At 41.8% G+C, this 18,537-nt stretch overlaps 2 protein-coding genes across 2 annotated transcripts; both read right to left on the reverse strand.

Annotated features, from left to right (window-relative positions):
- Window positions 1-287: 287 nt before the first annotated feature.
- Window positions 288-1,601, reverse strand: LOC129333948 (uncharacterized protein F54H12.2-like). The gene has a single exon (XM_054985880.1). The coding sequence runs from the start codon at window positions 1,599-1,601 to the stop codon at window positions 288-290; it is 1,314 nt and encodes a 437-aa protein (XP_054841855.1).
- A 3,282-nt stretch (window positions 1,602-4,883) lies between these two features.
- Window positions 4,884-6,001, reverse strand: LOC129333949 (uncharacterized). The gene is made up of 4 exons (XM_054985881.1): window positions 5,861-6,001; window positions 5,537-5,776; window positions 5,120-5,452; window positions 4,884-5,043 (listed from the first exon to the last, which is right to left on the reverse strand). The coding sequence occupies exons 1-4, from the start codon at window positions 5,999-6,001 to the stop codon at window positions 4,885-4,887; spliced, it is 873 nt and encodes a 290-aa protein (XP_054841856.1). The 3' UTR covers window position 4,884.
- Between the last annotated feature and the right edge of the window lie 12,536 nt (window positions 6,002-18,537).

Genomic DNA, 18,537 nt, shown 5'->3' on the forward strand with positions numbered 1-18,537 from the left:
CCTCCTCAGAATTTTTGTTTAAAAATTTCATGATGGCTTTGGGGAAGAGGCGGCTGCTCGGTGAGTTCCCATAAGAGTCAAAAAACTCTGCTGTGACATGGTCTGGTAGGTATATTGCTAGCCAGTGTTCCCCGGGGAGGTAGTGGGGATGGGTGTTCACCACTAGAGATGCCGGCCTCCGAACCACTCTTTTAACAGGAAGTTGATCACTGGGGAAGACATCTAAGAAGGTTTTTCGGGTGCGCGGGTTGTCAAGTAAGGCCTGGGATAACTGGATTGTGTCCATCTTACATGTAATCAAAAAGCACGTTACGGTTGTGGTTGATCTCTATGACATTATCAAACACCCCATACACAATCAAATTAACGGTTTGTGGTAGGGCCGCAGCAAAACGTATTTCTGCTCTCAGGTTCCCGGTTTTAATCAGGGAGTAATGGCCGGTGCAGTCCTGATCAGGAGAGAGGTCAAAAGCAAACAGGGTGTACCCGTGCCTATACTCTTCACGATCTACCAGGAGGGGCCTGTCCTGAAGGTGCTTCCCCGCTGTTTGCACGAGGCTCATGTATTCTCTCACGTTGTTTCCGGCTTCAAAGTCGGGCTGGAAGGGCTTGGAGGGGACCTGCTCCCCGTCCACGTACAGGGCTACAAAGTTAGTGTTGTAATGTTGGAAATGAAAAGGGTTTTTGGTGAAGGCGCCGCTGAAAGCGTCATTGTCCATGAGCCCCATGACCACCATTTTGGGGAGCTGTCCCAAAAACAGGTTGTCTTGGTTGCTCACGCGAGCACCGGTAGGGATGCTGAACACCTTCATGTCGACACGGTCCACAGGGTATTTTGCTGTGGATGTCAGCAGAGCCTCAGCGTGGGCCAGCCGTACGCCTGGGGCTACTTTCACTTTCTTCACAAAGAGCGCAGCAGAATCCATGTGGAGCTTATAGCGCACAGCAGCCCCCTCGCCACTCATCAGGCAGAAAGAGTCTTTGTTACGAGCTAGTTTGATTTTGACATCCACGCCATTTAAGAGCAGCTTTTCTTGAAAAAATATATCGGCGTGGAGATGGCCTAAAAGGTCTACTGTTTTGCTTTCGGCTGCCAGCAACGCCCTTTTGGCAAATCCTTTGTTACCTTGGTTCAGCAGGGTGCTGTCCATCAGACTCGCTGTATCCTTATAAAATCCGCCTGAAGAAAATTGGGTAGATAGGGTTTCAAAGCTGTAGTTGAGCACTGTTTCAATGAGAGCCCTGTAGGGATAACAGTTGTTACTCTGGCTGACGAGCCGGTCGCCTAGGGTAACATCCAGCTGACTGAAAATGGAAGCAATTGGGTAGTTCACCAGTGCCACTCTAGCATTCTGTGCGATGTCGGTACCATCTTCTTGAGTAATTTTACATTTCACATACAAGAGAGTATTGTTTAAATCAAGGTAATCTTCACCATTCCCGGCTATGAAAAACTCTAGAGGTGCTGACCCCGTGAGGGCTGAGAGGGGCGGAACCTCGATATATACGCTTTTCTCAATGCTGGTCTGGGTAGGGGCTATCTGGAACAGGTCGAGCTCGGACTTTACACACTCTTCCGACCCGCAGTGGATGAAAGCCATAGCCGTTTATAGTACGTCTTTGAGCCTCCTGTGAGACTCCTTCTTCTTCTTGTTCTTTACTCTCCCCTTCTTCACATTTGTCTGTTTCTTAGCTCCCCCGCGCCTTCTTTTAATGGGTCCTGGGGGGCCTCTGCGTGTGCTGGATGCTTTTCTTTTCAGCCCTCCCCTTCTTTTAAGATATAGAAAGCCTGACCCCTCCTGGGGGGCCAGTTTATTCATAACGCCGTGAGTCACGCGGCTCACAACATCTTGAGCGATATTACGCGCAGCGGTTTTCAGGTGTGGCTTGACAATATCCACCCCTTTTCTAAAAAGTGGCACTGCCATTCGAAAAAGGCGCCGGAAAATCCCCCCCACCCCCGCTCCATACATAACGGGTGCCCCGTGGAACCCGGGGAGGCCATAACCCGCCTGAGATTGGTAATATCTCCTAAGCATCGCAGGGTCTCCATAGTCTTTCACGATCACCATTTCTTCCGTGGGCGTATGTGCAACCTCACAATCACCTTGCCGTAGCGGAATGGCACGGCCCGATTCTGATCCGTCTTTATTTCTATGCGGATGGTTTCAATGTGGTGCTTATTGATTGGAATATAGTGAGGCTCGTCATATGTGACCGTGATAAAGTCATGGTGCTTCCCCTGTACAGGAACACACCGTAGAAGGGGCACCGCTGTGTCCCCCACTAACTGATGTTCTATGATATCAGTGTACAGGTACAGGGTATTAATCCCTCCTGTAATATCTCCGCAATTGTAAATTCTTTTGATCGGAACATTAGGGGGTGCCCCCATCACATGGGCTAATTCTTCACTCATTGTGACGGTGTAAATATCAAGCCCGTTAAATCTGAGCATTGCACACGTTGGATCAAAATAGAATTGTAGATCAGGGGGCGTCCCAGCCTGTCTTCTGACGGCTGTATTCATAAAATCTGATATGCTGCGCAGGTCATAATAATAGCCTGAACGCACATGATACTCATTGCTATTGGCACCTTCAGAAATCCTGAATGATGCATTCTGGCTAAATGTGTACCAATTGCGAGGATACTGAATTTCAACCAGCCCCACTTCCCATTCTCCCCGCAAATCAAGTGGCTTAAACAGCCGCACTGTGAAAGAGGCGCTGGTATTTTCGGGAAATAAGTCCATAGACGCATTGCTAGGGAGTGTAATGTAAAAACCGTCATCCCCCATAGTGGCCTGCTATGTCGTCAGCCTGCACCCAACTGTTAAATTTAGGTGGCCAGCCTAACCACTTCACTAAAAGATACTTCTTTTTCTTCTTAGTTCGTGTAGCAATAATTTTCTCAACCCTGTATGTCCTGTCCTCTCGAGCATTAATCTTCTGCAATTCCTCAGGGTAGAATCTCCCTACTAATAGTTCACCATCAAAGTCTTTTAGGTGAAATAAGGGCCGCTCGCCTCTCCTTGTGATATCTTCTATTATGAAAATTTCATCGGTGAATGTCTGCTCATAACCCTTCTCAAAAGTGCCTTTAGTTTTCGATACTCTCACGTGATCTCCTTTTCTTAACGTGGTATCTGTTTCTTTTCTTTGAAAGGAGGGATCATAAACGCGCCTCCATATCAGGAGAGAGTTAGATGCGTTAACATCTATGGGGCGTGCCTGAATAGTTCTATGAAAACTGTGATTGTACCCTTTTAGAAGCTCTTGTAACACATTTGTATATCTATAAGTATTATTGGCTGTGAAATACCGCCACATCTTTGACTTTAAAGTCCTGTTAAATCTTTCAACCACCGCTGCCTTGACTTCATTGTTGGTCACAAAGTGGTAAACCCCATGTTGTTTTAGTACATTGCTCACTTTTTTATTAAGAAATTCTTTCCCCCTATCTGTTTGTAACTTGCACGGAATGCGGCCCTGCTCGAATATATTTTTAAAAGCCGCTGATACTTCAGCCCGTCTTGTCTTTCAGTGCTACTGCCCATGCGTATTTAGACAAAATGTCAATCACCGTTAGAATGTATTTGTACCCCCCGTTGTATTTAGAAAGCTGTTGCATATCTGCTAAATCAGCCTGCCATTGCTCATCCACATCACCAACATAGGTCTTGTTTCTTTTAAAATGAACTCTTGCTGGCTTATGCAACGTGTACGCATCCTGATCCAAAAGCCATGCTTGCACATCCTTTCTAGTCAGTGTTTTACTAGTCTTAGAAGCCTCTCGAAAGAGGGATTCTGCTCCCCCAAAGCTACCTGCTCCCCCCGGATTATAGTAAATCCCTTTTAATACCGTCTCTTGAGGCATCATGAACCGACTCAACGCTTTTACACTTGGAAAAGGCATTTTATTAAAGTGTGTACAGATTGTGGGCTTTCAACCACAACTCCACCCCCCCCCTTCAATTTCCTTCTCTGGTCATAGTCTCGGGTGCTGCTCCATCAACCCGCAACTCGGGATCTCCTTTTCTCCCCCCTGGTGTTCCTAAAGGCTCAAAATCACTATCATCGGTTTCAGTTATCGACCATTCATCAGAAGACTTGCAGCAACTAAGATTACAGTATGGCGCATATGGTCTCCACTCATCATCTGAGCTGTTAGAATAGCAGCAATTTTCATAGCAGTAACTCAGCAGAGGTCTCCTCTTTTTCAGCTTCTTCCCTACAGAGGGCTGTGGGTAATGCTCATCTTTAGAGCTCTCTATGCTATCCCCAGCAGGGCCCCACATTGTCTCCTCATTCAGTAGAGTGGGGACGGGGGGCACCTTGGGTGTGACACCATCAGTTTGCACCCCCTGCTCGACATTTTCACTCTCAATATCGCTATTATCATCAGTTTCTGTTAACGACCACTCATCAGAAGAGTTGCAGCAACTATAATGACAGAAGTCCAGGCGCGGTCTGTCCGAGTCATCTACATAATCAGAATCACAACAGGTATCACTGCAGTAATCCGTCTTAGGTCTCCTCTTTTTCAGCTTCTTCCCTACACGGGGCTTTGGGGGATGCTCATACTCAAAGCTGACCGGACCATCCCCAACCGGGCCTCTCGCTAGCACCTCATCCAGTAGAGCACACTCGATCAGCACATCTGTTGGCTGCAGGAATAGGAAAAAGAAAAACATTTTAGAATTGCTTCTCTATCCACCCTACATTCTTCCAGGACCCTCCTTCTTTCATACTTACATCTGGGACCAGGTATTGAATGCGCGGCTTTACGCCTTCTTTCACCGGGTCTGTCGCTTTTGCACTATCAGAAACATCCAATGTTGGATCTATTTCCCCAACCTCTATGGGGACAGCATCCTCTGGTTCATCCCCTGAGTCCACAATCTGCTCTGGCACTCTCATCATCTTCATCATAGGGGACTTCTTGACAATATGCTATGTGGTTGCAAAATCTGCAACAGTCAGGATCAAACTTGTTCTCCTTGACCTCCTCAGCCACCGCTACATAGTTCAGCTCCGCCATCTGCAAAATAAAAACAGCCGCCCAGTATGCTATACCCTGTTTCCATTTTCCCCTTTCCCCTAGTCTCAATACTCACATTAGGGTAGAGAGTCTGTATGCACTGCGACACTTTTTGTTTCAGCAGTCCTGGTACTGTGACGTCTTCCTCAGGCACTTCTGGTCGCTCTTGGATACCGTGTACACTCTGCATTTCTTCATAAATGGGCTCCACTTTCTGGTCTGTCACATGCTCATCCCCTCTTATGCTTTTCGCTCCCTCAGCCGTCTCCTCCTCCTCACATCTCAGGCAACCGCATTTTTGCCAATCTGCTATTTCTTCACAGTACGGACAGCACTCTGGGTACACTTCTGTGTGCGCCGCTTTGACTATTTCGGAAAACACCTCCCAATCCACTTCATAATCATCTAGCTACAAGAGAAAAAAAACTCTGTTTTTCTACTTCCCACAGGTGTCTGATTCTTTTTCCGCTCCAGCCTTCCCCCTTGTACTTACCCCCTGTACTAAAAAACGCACGCACTCGGGTCTGTCAAATCTAGCATCCGGATCGTCACCGGGTTGTTCAGGCTGCATGCATTTGAATTTTTGCCAATACATTACACCACGTCCCAGGCATCCGAATTTTTGTCGATATGCTACTTCAAAGCAGTGATCACAACACTCCGGGTAAACTTCTGTGTGAGCTGCTTCAACTATTTCTGAAAACACCCGCCACGGTACTTCTTTATCCTGCAGCTACAAAAAAGAAAAAGGCCTGCTTGTTTTTCTGCCACCTCTGGGTCTGATTCTTTCCCTTCTCCCCCTTCCCCATGCACTTACCCCTTGTACTAAGTGAATAATGCACTCTGGAAAGTCAAATCTCGAAAGCTCTCTACATTGTGCATCTTCTTTGCGGGGTTCTTCGCAAGAAGCTCGCATTTCTTCCACAGCTTCAGTTCTGTATGGCTCCGGTGTATTCATTTTCTCGTAAACAGGCTCTGCTCCCTCAACAGCGCTGCTAGCCCAGCAAGAACAGCCGCAGAAGAAGCTGTGATCGTCCTGCTGCTCTTCCATTTAAAGACCAGGCTCCCCTGCCATCTCACCGCTCATTGGCGCATTTAAACAACATCCAGGAGGTAGGTCCAGTCATGACGCGTGCATAGCAGCGTCACATGAGCCCCTCAGGGGACCTATACAGAGACAGGGGGCTAGGGCCGTCAAAAACCATTTCTGGGGGTTCAGGGGAGCGAAATGAGGGGTCACATGAACCAGCTAGGCTCTTCTAGGGAGCAGGGGGCTGGTCTGCCCCCCAATTTTCCACCCTAGCACCCCATAAACTCAAAACTCTTTCCTATTGGTCCACAGGGGCAGGCGGGACCCTGCTAGGCCCTTCCTGTCAGGTGGGGTACTGCTTCCGGGGTCTAGAGGTGGTACTTCCAGGTCTAGAGGCGGGATTTCCGGGGTCTAGAGGTGGTACTTCCGGGTCTAGAGGTGGGACTTCCGGGGTATAGAGGCGGGACTTCCGGGGTATAGAGGCGGGACTTCCTCCCAGAAAGGGGCGGGGCACCTGTCACTTTTTGTTATGACATGAGGTACCCCCCTTATTCTTCTGTGTTTGTAAACTGTTATTGGTCAATAGGTCAGGTGATTTTCTTTCAGGGTCAAGAAGACAGAGGAAGAATCTCCATTCCTATCTATCTCTTTGTCTGTACTAGTGGTCAGCAAGATGTAGCCTCAGACTGTTATTTTGTAGCAATCCTGTGCACCTTTTTCCTTTAGAAGTAAATGATTCTTAAAGCAAACTGACGCTCTGACTCTCTATTGATTCAAGATCCATTGCACCTCTGATTTAAAGCTGTTTTAACCCTTTTCCCCAACAATATATCCCTCTGTTAGCCCTGATATAAGAAGCCTGGTAGTTGTTTCTCCCATCACTCAGCAGAATCTATATTGTTCAGTCAATACTAACAAAAGAATTAGGGGCTGTGGAACACTTGTCCGCACACTCACATGCACATAATGATGCAATGTGCACAAGAACTCCTGGATCTTGGTAAAGTGTGCCTATCCCCCTCCACAATTGGGCCCTGCTAGTCATGTGACAAAATGTTGCACTATAGATCCCCAAATAATGATATTTTAAAAGTCTACTACTAATAATCATAATTGGGGTGTGTCTGTTTGTGTGTGTGCCATTAAGTCATAACTTACTTATAGTGACACCAGCCAGGGGTTTTCAAAGCAAATGAGAAGCAGAGGAGGTTTGCTATTGCCTTCCTCTGCAGAGTCTTCATCTGTGGTCTCCCATCCAAATACTTACCCTGCTTAGCTTCTGAGATCTGACAAGATCAGGCTATACCATGCTACCTTCCCTCCTACCAATCATAATTATGCAAGGCATTTCTATACTTTTGTATAACCAAATGATTCTACATTTCAAATGTTTCGGTGAGCATATTACCTCAATTATTCAGGCTAGAATGATTATCTCCAAAGACCAGTGGGAGACTGAAAAAATATTTTGTAGGAATTGACTATTAGCTGTTTTTTCTCCCTATTGCTTGGTAGCTGCTGAGATTCCTGCAATGAATGTTGCAGTTGCTATGAACCTTACAGTCACTTCTTATGTTCCTAATTAAAAGTGCATATTCAAGAGTAGTTTCCATTATGCCAGCCATGGAGTTTGTTTGAGTTTGTCCTCTTGCTTTGTAAAACCACTTTATGCATGTGTAGCCACTGTGAGATTTGAGCCAGTGGAATTTCGGCTATCGGCTCACACTCTTCAATGGAAACTAGACCTTCTATAAAGTGACATGTAGTTTTTCCCTGATGCTTTCTTTTTAACCAAAAGCAGCTTTGAGAAGCTGAAATAACTGTCCCAATGCACCCCTTGTAGATGGAAAAGCAACAGCTGAAGGGTGATTTTGGACAGAAAAGCTGCTGTAGGAAAGAAGAGCTATGCAACTGTTTCCACCACCCAGCAAAGATTTAAAAAGGATGATTCCTAGACTGCTGCCCTGAGCTCCCTAGAGGAAGCTTGACCACAAATAAAGTAGATGAAATTATGCTGATATCCTTGACTGACCTCACAGTGCCCCTACAACATGATTACAGCAGTTCTTTCCCCTACACAATACTACACTATACAAGCACTCACAGATAACAGAATGAAATCACATATGAATTATGAAGATGAGGTAGATTATCAGCCCTCTTATATAAGCAAGTGATTAAGCAATCAAATGTAAAGCCTTTCTTTTTAATTTTCACACACGAAGAGGCTAATTTAAAGCTATCTGTTTTTCACATATATATATATACCAATTGTCATACATCCCATAAAGATGATGGGGGAATCACTCAGGGTGATATTGACAGGAGAATGATAAAAATTGGGAGTGAGTGTAGGCTGATAAAGGAGGGCTGTGGGCAGAGAGCAAAGGGAGGAGTGAGGCGAGGATCATTGGGGAGGGAAATTCGTTACAAATATCTGTATGCCAATGCTAGAAATCTCCAAACCAAGATTGGAGAGTTGGAATCCTTGGTGCTAAATGACAATTTGGACATAGCTGGGGTATCAGAAACATGGTAGAATGTGGGAAACCAAAAGATACTGTTATCCCTGTATATAAGCTCTACAGGCAATACAAGAGATGTGTTGGAAGAAGTGTTGCTTTTTATATCAAAGAGTGCATGGAGCCAAACAAACAAGAAAACATTAACGGAATAAACTCCCCCATGGAATTTCTATGGGTGGAGATACCAGGCCCTACAAGATCCTTAAAATTTGTGGTGTACTACCACCTCCCTGATCAAACCCTTGAGGCTGATCTGAAGATGGAGAAGGAAATAAGGTGAGTGGCTAATGCAGAAAATGTTGCATAGTAGGTGACTTCAATTACTCTCATTGACTGAGTAAATGTGTGCTTGACCATTTGTAGAAATGAGGTTCCCAAACATCATAAATGACTGTGCATTGAAACAGTTGATCACATTGCTGGCCAGAGCATGGCTAATTTGGGATTTGGTTTTGAGTAGGGCTTGAGACAGTGCAATCCTAAGAAGTGTTACACCAGTCTAAGCCCATTGAAATCAATGGCTTTAGACTGGTGTAACTTTGCTTAGGATTGCACTGTTGGTGTGAGATTGAGATATTGTTGCATTGATTGGGAACAATAGCCGTAAACACTATTAAGTTCAGCATTTGTGTCAATGGAAAGTTGACCTTACAGCCCATTACTGTCACATTTGACATCAAAAAAGGAAACATTATGAAAATGAGGAAACTGAAAAGGAAATGCAAGAGACTCAAACCCCTAGATAGCTTGGAAGCTATTTAAAACCACAATAACTGAAGCCCAGACAGAATGCATATCTCAAGTTAGGAAATGTACTTCTACTATTTTCAGCAAGAGTCTGAAGAACGGAGTCAAACTGAGGTGGCAAAAGATGAAGTTCTAGACTTACTGAGGGGAAAAAATCAATGTCTCCAGGTGCTGATGGCATACATCAAGTATTTTTAGGGAATTCAAATGTGAGATAGTTGATCTACTAACCCATATATGTTATTTGTCATTAAAAGAAGGTTAGAGAGGAGCAAACATCAATTTTATGGAAGGAGAAATTCCATTGACCAGGAAATCAGTAGAGTTAAAGAAAAGCACGTGCTCATGCTGTATGGCTGGTAAGCACTGGAATTTTTTAAAAATTGATTTTTTTTTTAAACGGGGAACCATAATTCCCAAGCATCTTGGAATTGTGTTACCATTCAGGAAAATCAAGGTAATGATTCAAAACAGTGATTTACATGTATATCGTTGGCTCAGGAATTTCTTTATGCACACCCCTGAGGGCTACCTTTCTGGAAATACTATCAAAGAATGGTACTTACAGATAAGTAACCTGTTTTACTTTATGCTCTCATTATGAAAGAATTAATATACTATTTGAAATCTGCTTTCTTTATTTTTGTTTGTATTCCAGTTATAAATTATTTCAATAAAATAACTTGTTTAATCTAATATATATGATACAACTGAGAGAGTTGATTTTAAAGGTTATCATAATGGCTGAAGAAGTGGTCTTCTAGACATAAACATCCTGGTTCATTTAGGGCTTTATAAATTAATTCTTGGAAGGTGAATTGTAACCAATATACCGGAATAACCGCTGAGGACTCCAATGAACTATTACATTCTGTAATGATTTGCTAAAATATTGCATCTAATGATGCTTTGCATTATATTTTTTCATTTTTTGTGAGTCAGAAGTGTGTGTACTCATGAAAAGTTTAAGAACCCAATTCTGAGAGCAAAATAGCTTAATAAAATAGATGGAGCTTTTGATTGTAGTTTGCAGTGGAGTAGGGAAGATGGGGGAAGGGTTTTTTTTTCTCTTTGTGTTACAGGATCACTGTAAAATGGGAAATAAATTGAGAACACCAATAACAAAATAGGTTGTACTACATTTCTTTTTTACTTAGGCTTTTGATTAAGGAGCTGGGGGTTTAAAATTGTCTTTACAGTCTGCTTATATCCTGAGGATTGTTTTATAAACTTTTTTTAGACTACTAAACAGTTTGTGCCATTTTTATACTCTGGCTTAGAATTTAATAGTTTACTTTGGTATGCTGTTTTATTAGTTATTCATGTTTTATTTTGTAAGTTGTCTCAAACAGATTTTCTGGACAGGTGGCATATAATATTTTCTTAATTAATTAAAAATAAAAATGAAATGGCTCACAAAACCATTTAAAAACAAACAAAAAAGGTCATATTCCTCCATCCCTACCAAATACTCTTTCATGCTGCTACCCACAATGCCTCTGCCACCCAGCTTGGGCAGTGCCCCTACTGCCCTCTTCTTGCTCTGCCTACTACTACTTACTTACTCACTGTAAGAAAAATGTCCAGGGACAAGATGGAGGGTGATAGCATCTCCTGACACCATGATATCACTTCCAATGTGATCTAGAAGTGACATCACCATGTGAGGTAATATTCTAGAATTCACCCCAAAATTCTATGCATAAACCATAGAATTTTTGCTGAATGCTAGAGCAATGATGTCACTTCCAGGTGATTGGCAAGTCCCCCTCCCAGATAAGTCTCTCACTAGTTGCCAGCCTCAGGCTCCACTAATAGCATCTTTCATAGGCTGGGAGCAGCAGGTCCTTAACTTTCTGCTGCAATGTGGTGTGATTTTTATTTCAAATTTGACTTGAAACAAAGCAATAGTATTTGCCACAAGAAGAAGACAATTGAGGATGAAAGAAAAGAAACATCACACAATCCCAAGGGAACACTCTTCTAGCCAGCAGCAAAGCTGCTGCAAATAATGACTTCTCTGCGAGTTCAAAAAACATGGTTAAAAATGGATCTGTGACAACATACCTATTTTAAAAAATGAAAGATACTAACTGTTCAGTGCCATTTTTTCCTGCAATATTCTAGAGAAGAGTCAAGCATTTAGTAAACAGAAATAAACAGCAGAAGTTAATTTCCAAAAAGAAGATTCCAATTTTGTTATCTAATTTTTCATGATCACTCCTTAAAGCAAATTGGTAAAATACAATTGCTGTTCTACTTCGGTAACTTCACAATTACTTCTTTAAATTAACAAATGAATTTCCTTTCCAGTGGCTTGATTTCATATGGTTTAATCAAAGTCATCCGTTCCTGGGGAATTATAAGATGAACTGGCCAAACTTACCCTGCCACATCATACAAGACTGAGCTTTCTTTTGCTTTCAATCATGTACTTGAAGGAGCATCTTCAGTTCCTGGAATATTACTTTGTCACTCACACTATAATAGCAAATGTCTTAGAACTGATTTAACACTCTGGAGTGTTCAAGGCACTTCACGTACTTCTAATCCATACAACAGTCCTTTAATATACTATTATCACCATATTACAGAATGAGAAGGGGAGGTGTGGGAAAGTGACTTCACTAAGGCCTCCTAATAATGGTATTTATTAGAGACCTCTGACTTGTTTGGTAACTTAGCCTTTTATTCAACAAGAGTATGGAAAACATGAGAATATAAATATTTGAATATAAAATTAATATTTTCCTTCCAAGACTGATAACAAGGGATGTTTAAACACCTCCCCAGTTTGGCTCACATTCTGGTTATGTGTTGCAAACAGAGAGCTGATTTTTCATCAGGCAGTTTGGGTGTTTGTGAGCAGCCTGAGCTTATTCAGTTGATAACTTTCTGCATATTCAAACAGTGCAATCAGTAATATTTCATACATGTATATTCTTCCACAGCCTGATGAAAGGCATAGCCTCCCCCAACCTGTCATTGATACATAACTTTCCAAAGCCAATTGTTTAAAGAATGGACAAAGAGTCAGTCAGCCAGCCAATGAGTATTTTTAAAACAGCACTGTATTTTTAAAAACATCTTACTGTTTGGAGTTCATCTAACTCTGTTTGAATCACCATTTGCTAGACTGAGTGGTTTTTACATGGATCCTCTCTGGACCTTGGTTTAAAAATTTAAGAAATATTTGCTACTTTCCAGTCCTCCAGTCCAGAGGCTGATTTTCATAACAAGTTATATATATATATATATATACTTCTTAGTAGATCAACAATTTCAAATATGAGCTCCTTATGAACTCTCAGGTTCATAGGTCTCTGGACCCAGAGACTTGTTAGTTTTTAATTTACTCAGTCATGCTAGAACTTCATCTCTGGTCAACTGAATTTGATTCAGTTCATAGAACTTCCTTCCTGAAAACAGTTGCTACAGCATGGGTACACGTCCCACATATTCTACTACGAACACACATGAAAGGAATTTTCTCACTTTCTCTGCCATAACCCTATGATCTTTAAGTAGGGTTGCCAGTCCCACAGGAGGGAAGGAGAATCCCCCACCCCTCCTTATTTCCTGCCACTGCTTAAAGCAGCAGCATGAGAAAAAGCAAGACTGTCCAGCCAATGTTATGACATAACTTCCAGGGAAAACTTTAAAGTGACATCACAAATCTCTAGGATTTGCCTGAAATGATAGAGTTCTTGGTGATACCTAGTGATGACAGACATCACTTTGGGGGAAAACCTATCCCTAAGCAGTCCTTTTCTTTGTCATCCAACAGCCCAAATTCCTCCAAGACCGTTTTTCTGTTTCTGAAGTCATGATTGTTGTTTGTTTTCACATTTTAACAAGCTGCTTCACAAATTCTCTTTATGTTGGCCTTACTGTCATCATATATGTGTTTACTGCATTTTTCTGTTTGCTTCATTTGGGTAAATCTTCCACTTGTTAAACTAAGCCTTTTTGCCTTTTGTGGCCTCTTTAACTTGGTTTGTTAAGCCATATAGGCATCATTTTAGACTTGGTGTTACCTTTCCTAACCTGGACTGTGCATTCTATCATGGTTCAGTGTAGTTTTTAAATGGTTTCCAAGCATCCAGGAGGGATTTGACACTCCTGATTTTCCCTTTCATCTTTCTTCTAACTAATCTCCTTGTTTTTATTCTTTCTTTTGAAACCATATGTGTTTGTTTTAACCTTTAAGGGCAAATTTCCACTGACATGATTGCTGAATTCCTTGGATATAATCACAGAAGAGAGAGGTCCATCAACAATTACTAGCTAGATTTGTGCAATGGACAAACTGCTGGAGTTATATGTATTTATAACCCTATAGCAGGAGTCCCCAGTCTTGTTGAGCCTGTAAGCAATTGGAGGATTTTGAGAACAGAGAGTGGGCACTACCACAAAAAGTCTGCCATGGGGGCAAGGGCCAGTACAAAACTGTTGGAAGGTTGAAGCCAAGCATTCTCCCACAATTGAGGCAACTGTTTCTGAATAGGTGCCCCCCACAGTTTCAAAGGCAATGCCTCTTGGGTTCTTCTGAAGCATCTGCTGCTACGGTGAGGTGGAGGTATGCCAGAATTAGCTCTTTGCTTTGGGAAAGATGTAAGGAAGCCTGTCCACATGTGCTATGGTGCCTGTAGGCACAATGTTGGGGATCACTGTTCTGTACCTTAAGGGTATCATAAAGTGGCACTGTAATGATCTACTTCATAATGGTCCTTAAAGATAATTGCATAAAGACTTTACACAAGGAAGTACAATATAAATGATATATTATTCTAGGGAAAGCAGACAGAAGAGACATCTCTGTTCTGCTGAGAATTGCAGGCATATATGAGTGGAAAATAATGGATCATTTTAACTGTGTCATTTTCTGACATGTCTGGCAAGGCTTAGTAATGGGAAAAGGCTGTTGGCATAGACAGAACATTAATATGGCCCAAACTAATCTGTATTAATTTATTGATTATTGAGACACTAGTCATTAAATATATAGCTAGGCAGATTTCTGTAGTTACACTTTTATATCAAATTAAATAAGAAGGCTGACCTATTAGTAGGGTGTGGTCTTAATGAAATAATGTCATAACAAAAAACAGATAAAGATGCTCAATCACCTCTCTGTTCAGATCCCTATTTGTACATAAATTGCAGGAAGAACCCTTGAATCTGAAAAAAAGTTTGACTGTTTGAAACTGGATCAGAAACATTCTGTGCATAAGCATTCTAACACTGCTTTTGCCTGCCATAACTCTGTACCATCGTTATTGCTGTACGATTAAAAAAAACCGGTTAAAAAGGTGTTGCGATCCTGCTCAGGGGAGGCTTTTCTCTCTAATGTAACCTTGTCCCTGTTGCATGGCTGACTCTGTGTTTATTGAGCATGATATTAGTTACTAACTGCAAAGAAGAAAAAACAGTATATATATGCTAACAGTGAGAGCCTTTGCAGACTTACTCCAGTCTAAGTCTATTGATTTCAATGGGCTTGGAGTGGAGTCATTCTGCAGAGGATCATACTCTAATACATTTCATTTTAAATGGTGCATTATCACCTGAATATGATAATAACGTCTGCAGCATGTATAATCTAACCAAGCCAGCAACTGGGATGGGACTATGCACCAGCATTGGCTACATGGCTAGCTGTCAAGCTAAATGCTAACACTGTGCAGGTGCAATTTTTAATTGTGAGTAAATTACTTATGTGATCATTTGAGGTGGCACAAAATTGGCATTATGAACAAGATAGGTTCCAATGCCAAATGCCTTTTCGAGAAGTTTGCAGCCCACTTAATAATACATTTGATTTCCCCCCCCCATCATAATCATTTTTTATCCCCCTTTCACTGCCTCAGAATACATATTTTCACTCACTCACATATAACCTGTGATATTAATTACATAAGGTATATGAAACAAGGCATGGAAATGTGAACTCTAGTTCTGAAGTCAAAGACCATCTATACATGAAATACACATTTTCTTTAGCATCATTACATGTCCTGTTATCAGTGTTATGTTATAGCAAACATTCTGTACATATAGGAAAATATAAAAATGGATCCAAATTAATTTCTCTCTTTGGACTAAGTTTGCGGTATCTATGCACAATCAGCCAAAAGCGGGTTGTCTGGAACAAATGCAAAGGGGCTGCACTGAATGAATGCACATTAAGTGCAATGCTATGAGCATTATTCACTGGATAGATACCTGCTGTGTATTTGCCAAGAAAAGTGCTCATGGAGATCAGGTCTAGTGATGGGGGAGTTGCAATGATAGCAGGAATCAAAGTGTTCTAGGAGTGGTTGCATGGAGTGAAGGAATTTTGAAAAATACGAGCAGAGAAAGGTTCCCTGGGGTAGAAGTCATTTAGCGATCAGTTGTAGTAAGAGTTATACTGAGTCATGTAAAGATTATTTGTTCCCCACTTCAGTCTTCTGTGGCATTCTCTGATAAAATTTGCAGCAGCAAATACTATAGTAGGTGTCCAACAGGTTTTGCAGTGTCTGAGTTTGGCCTTCATGGCACATTGAAGCATATGCTGAGTCTTGGTGGGCCAATGCATATATTATAAGAAACAAAGAAAAGCAAATGCCTGCATACACTGTAGCCTTCCATGCTCCTTGTAGTGTGCAAAAAAAGAAAGAAAATCCTGTTGAGGAGACCAGTGGTACTGGATACAAGTTGAGTGCATGTATCCTTTCATACAGGAAATGTGTGATTTCCATTTTTAGACATTATGAAAAATAGTGAACATTGGAAGCCTTGTTGCACTGCTGCATCCACTTGTGCCACCTTCTTCCAAAGTGGGAAAAATCCTTCTGGTCAGCTTTTTGATCCGACTTGTGATAAATTAAATTTTAAAAGTTGTAGGAACCAACTTGGTCCTGCATATGCTTTCCATGATTGTATATAATCACTTTTGACAATGGAAAAAGCACAACATGTATTCAAAGGAAACATGTATTTTGTCATTCATAAACATCGTGACTTGAGTTCAAAACTAGGAGGGTGGGAAATGAAACAAATGGGCCTGAAATACACTTGGGAACCACTTGTTTTGTTAAAGAAGGTTCTGGAATGGGGAACCAAATCTGGGAAACCAAATTGTAACAATACCCTCCCAACAAAAAGTTTGTGTGTTTCATTTTGGTTCTTATGTTGTAGCAGCAGCAGCAGCAGCAGGTAGGCACTGGGCCTGCATGGCAGCATCTTGTTTTCCTTAATGGCATTCAGCAATTGGATCCCAGGTGAAGAGAGCCTTACATTATTAATCTATGTTGTTGGCAGGAAGTGGTAATTAATGCAATGGGCACGAGTGCATCTTTTCCCCATTGCTTCCTGAGGAATGGCCTTGTCTCCCTGCCAATTGGTTCCTCACAAGGGGAGCACCCCCTGCCTATTGGCTTTGGAAATGTTTGGAAGGGTGAATATGCAGGCTTCAATCATAGGCTTCAATTCTAAAGACACTTCCATGGGAGTAAGCACTATTGAATAACATGGGACTTATATCTGAGTAGATCTGTCTAGGATTGGTTTCCCTTCCTATCCTGTGAGCCGTTAACCTACTCTTCCCTTTCAAAAAACAATCCTGCTTGCCCACAGCAAAAGGAAAACTTATGGGAAAAACACAGGTCTGTTTAAGTGTGGGGGGATCCAAAAATCATGCCTGCCTGCCTGCTTGTACTTCAGTGATGGAAACTGGTGGTGATTAATGCAAGAACAACCCCTTATTGTGGTAACAGACCTACAAAGCACAAGGAAACATGGAACCAACAGGCAACAGCAGGATGCAAAGGTGATAATTTATTAGCACTATAGAAAAAGAAAAAAGAACATAAAACAGGATTGCCTTTAATGCCTCCACTGCCCCATTACCCCTTTGCCAGCCAATTTCACACCTTAGTGTGCATCTGCCGACACTCACCTTCTTCAGTGTCCATTGTTGTGTAACTGAGGAAAAACTTGATGGATCAATGGTTTAGAGGGAGGACTGTGGCCTGTGCAATTTTGGCACAGTGCAAAAACAGCTGCCTCAAAGAGCCTTGAAGCCCTCATTGCAAAGAAAGGGGCCAAAATTCATGATTAGAAAAGGGGCCAAAAAACAGATTAGATCTGAGTTGGGAACGCCTCATCTGGAAAAAAATCAATAACGGTACATAGTCCCTTCGGAAACCCCAGATTGAAAACTGAAACAGAAACGTGTTCAGTGCACACCACTAAACAACATGCACATTAAATGCTGTTTTGTGAGTATTGTTCACTGAGTACATTTTTATGCATAATTTGGAATGTTGCTATTGAGAATTTTAAAAAATCTCTCACCCCACTGTTTAAAAAATGAGATAGCACAATATGAGAAACCACTGCATTAATCATGCTCTTTTTAAATACAAATTAGGAGTCTGAATAGGTGCCAGTCAGATTAGTAAGAAAGCTCAGCATTTTGCCCTTAGTCTTTTTTTCTGGGTGAGTCATAATTGCAAAATTGGGTAATTGTAACTTCGGGATACATCCAAACGTTCACAAAAGAAAGTATTTCAGCCCTTTCAGGGGAAGACAACAGTTTTCACATATGAAATTTCATCTTGAAAGTGATCCGGTGAGAAGTGCACCCCATGTGAAATCCCCCCTCCAATTTTTTTCAAGTCTTCACTCAGATAGCAAATGTGTTGTATAATTTGCTTACGAATTTGCTTTCAGATCAGTGATACCTTTTATGATTGTACAGCATCAGTGTATGAGTATATGAATAAGTCCAAAGTGACCTTTCTCAAGGCTATTGTAATTATATATTGTCCCATGTGGACAAGCTAGTTCACACATTTGGTGTCTCGATGCTACCCAAGGCAGGTTATGAACCTCATAGTAGCCCTACACAGTGAGGTGATCATTTGGGAGCTGCTGGTGTATGAACAAGCCCTTTGTTGCACATTTTCTTTTGCTGCATTCTGTCCAGCAGATCTACCAGCACTACCAATTTAATACAGCACACAATAGCAACTTATTTTATATTAGCACCCTTGAGGTCAGCATTGGTAGTTGTCACCAGTTCCTGGCATTCGTAATATGAATCTATGTCCATAGTGAAGCTAGTGATTTTTACTTGTATACGCTCTGTAAATCACAGGGTGAAAGAACCTGTAAATCTTAACTGCATGGGAACTTTAAAATACG

Source organism: Eublepharis macularius, chromosome 7 (genome assembly GCF_028583425.1).
Source record: "Eublepharis macularius isolate TG4126 chromosome 7, MPM_Emac_v1.0, whole genome shotgun sequence".
Taxonomy (NCBI): domain Eukaryota; kingdom Metazoa; phylum Chordata; class Lepidosauria; order Squamata; family Eublepharidae; genus Eublepharis; species Eublepharis macularius.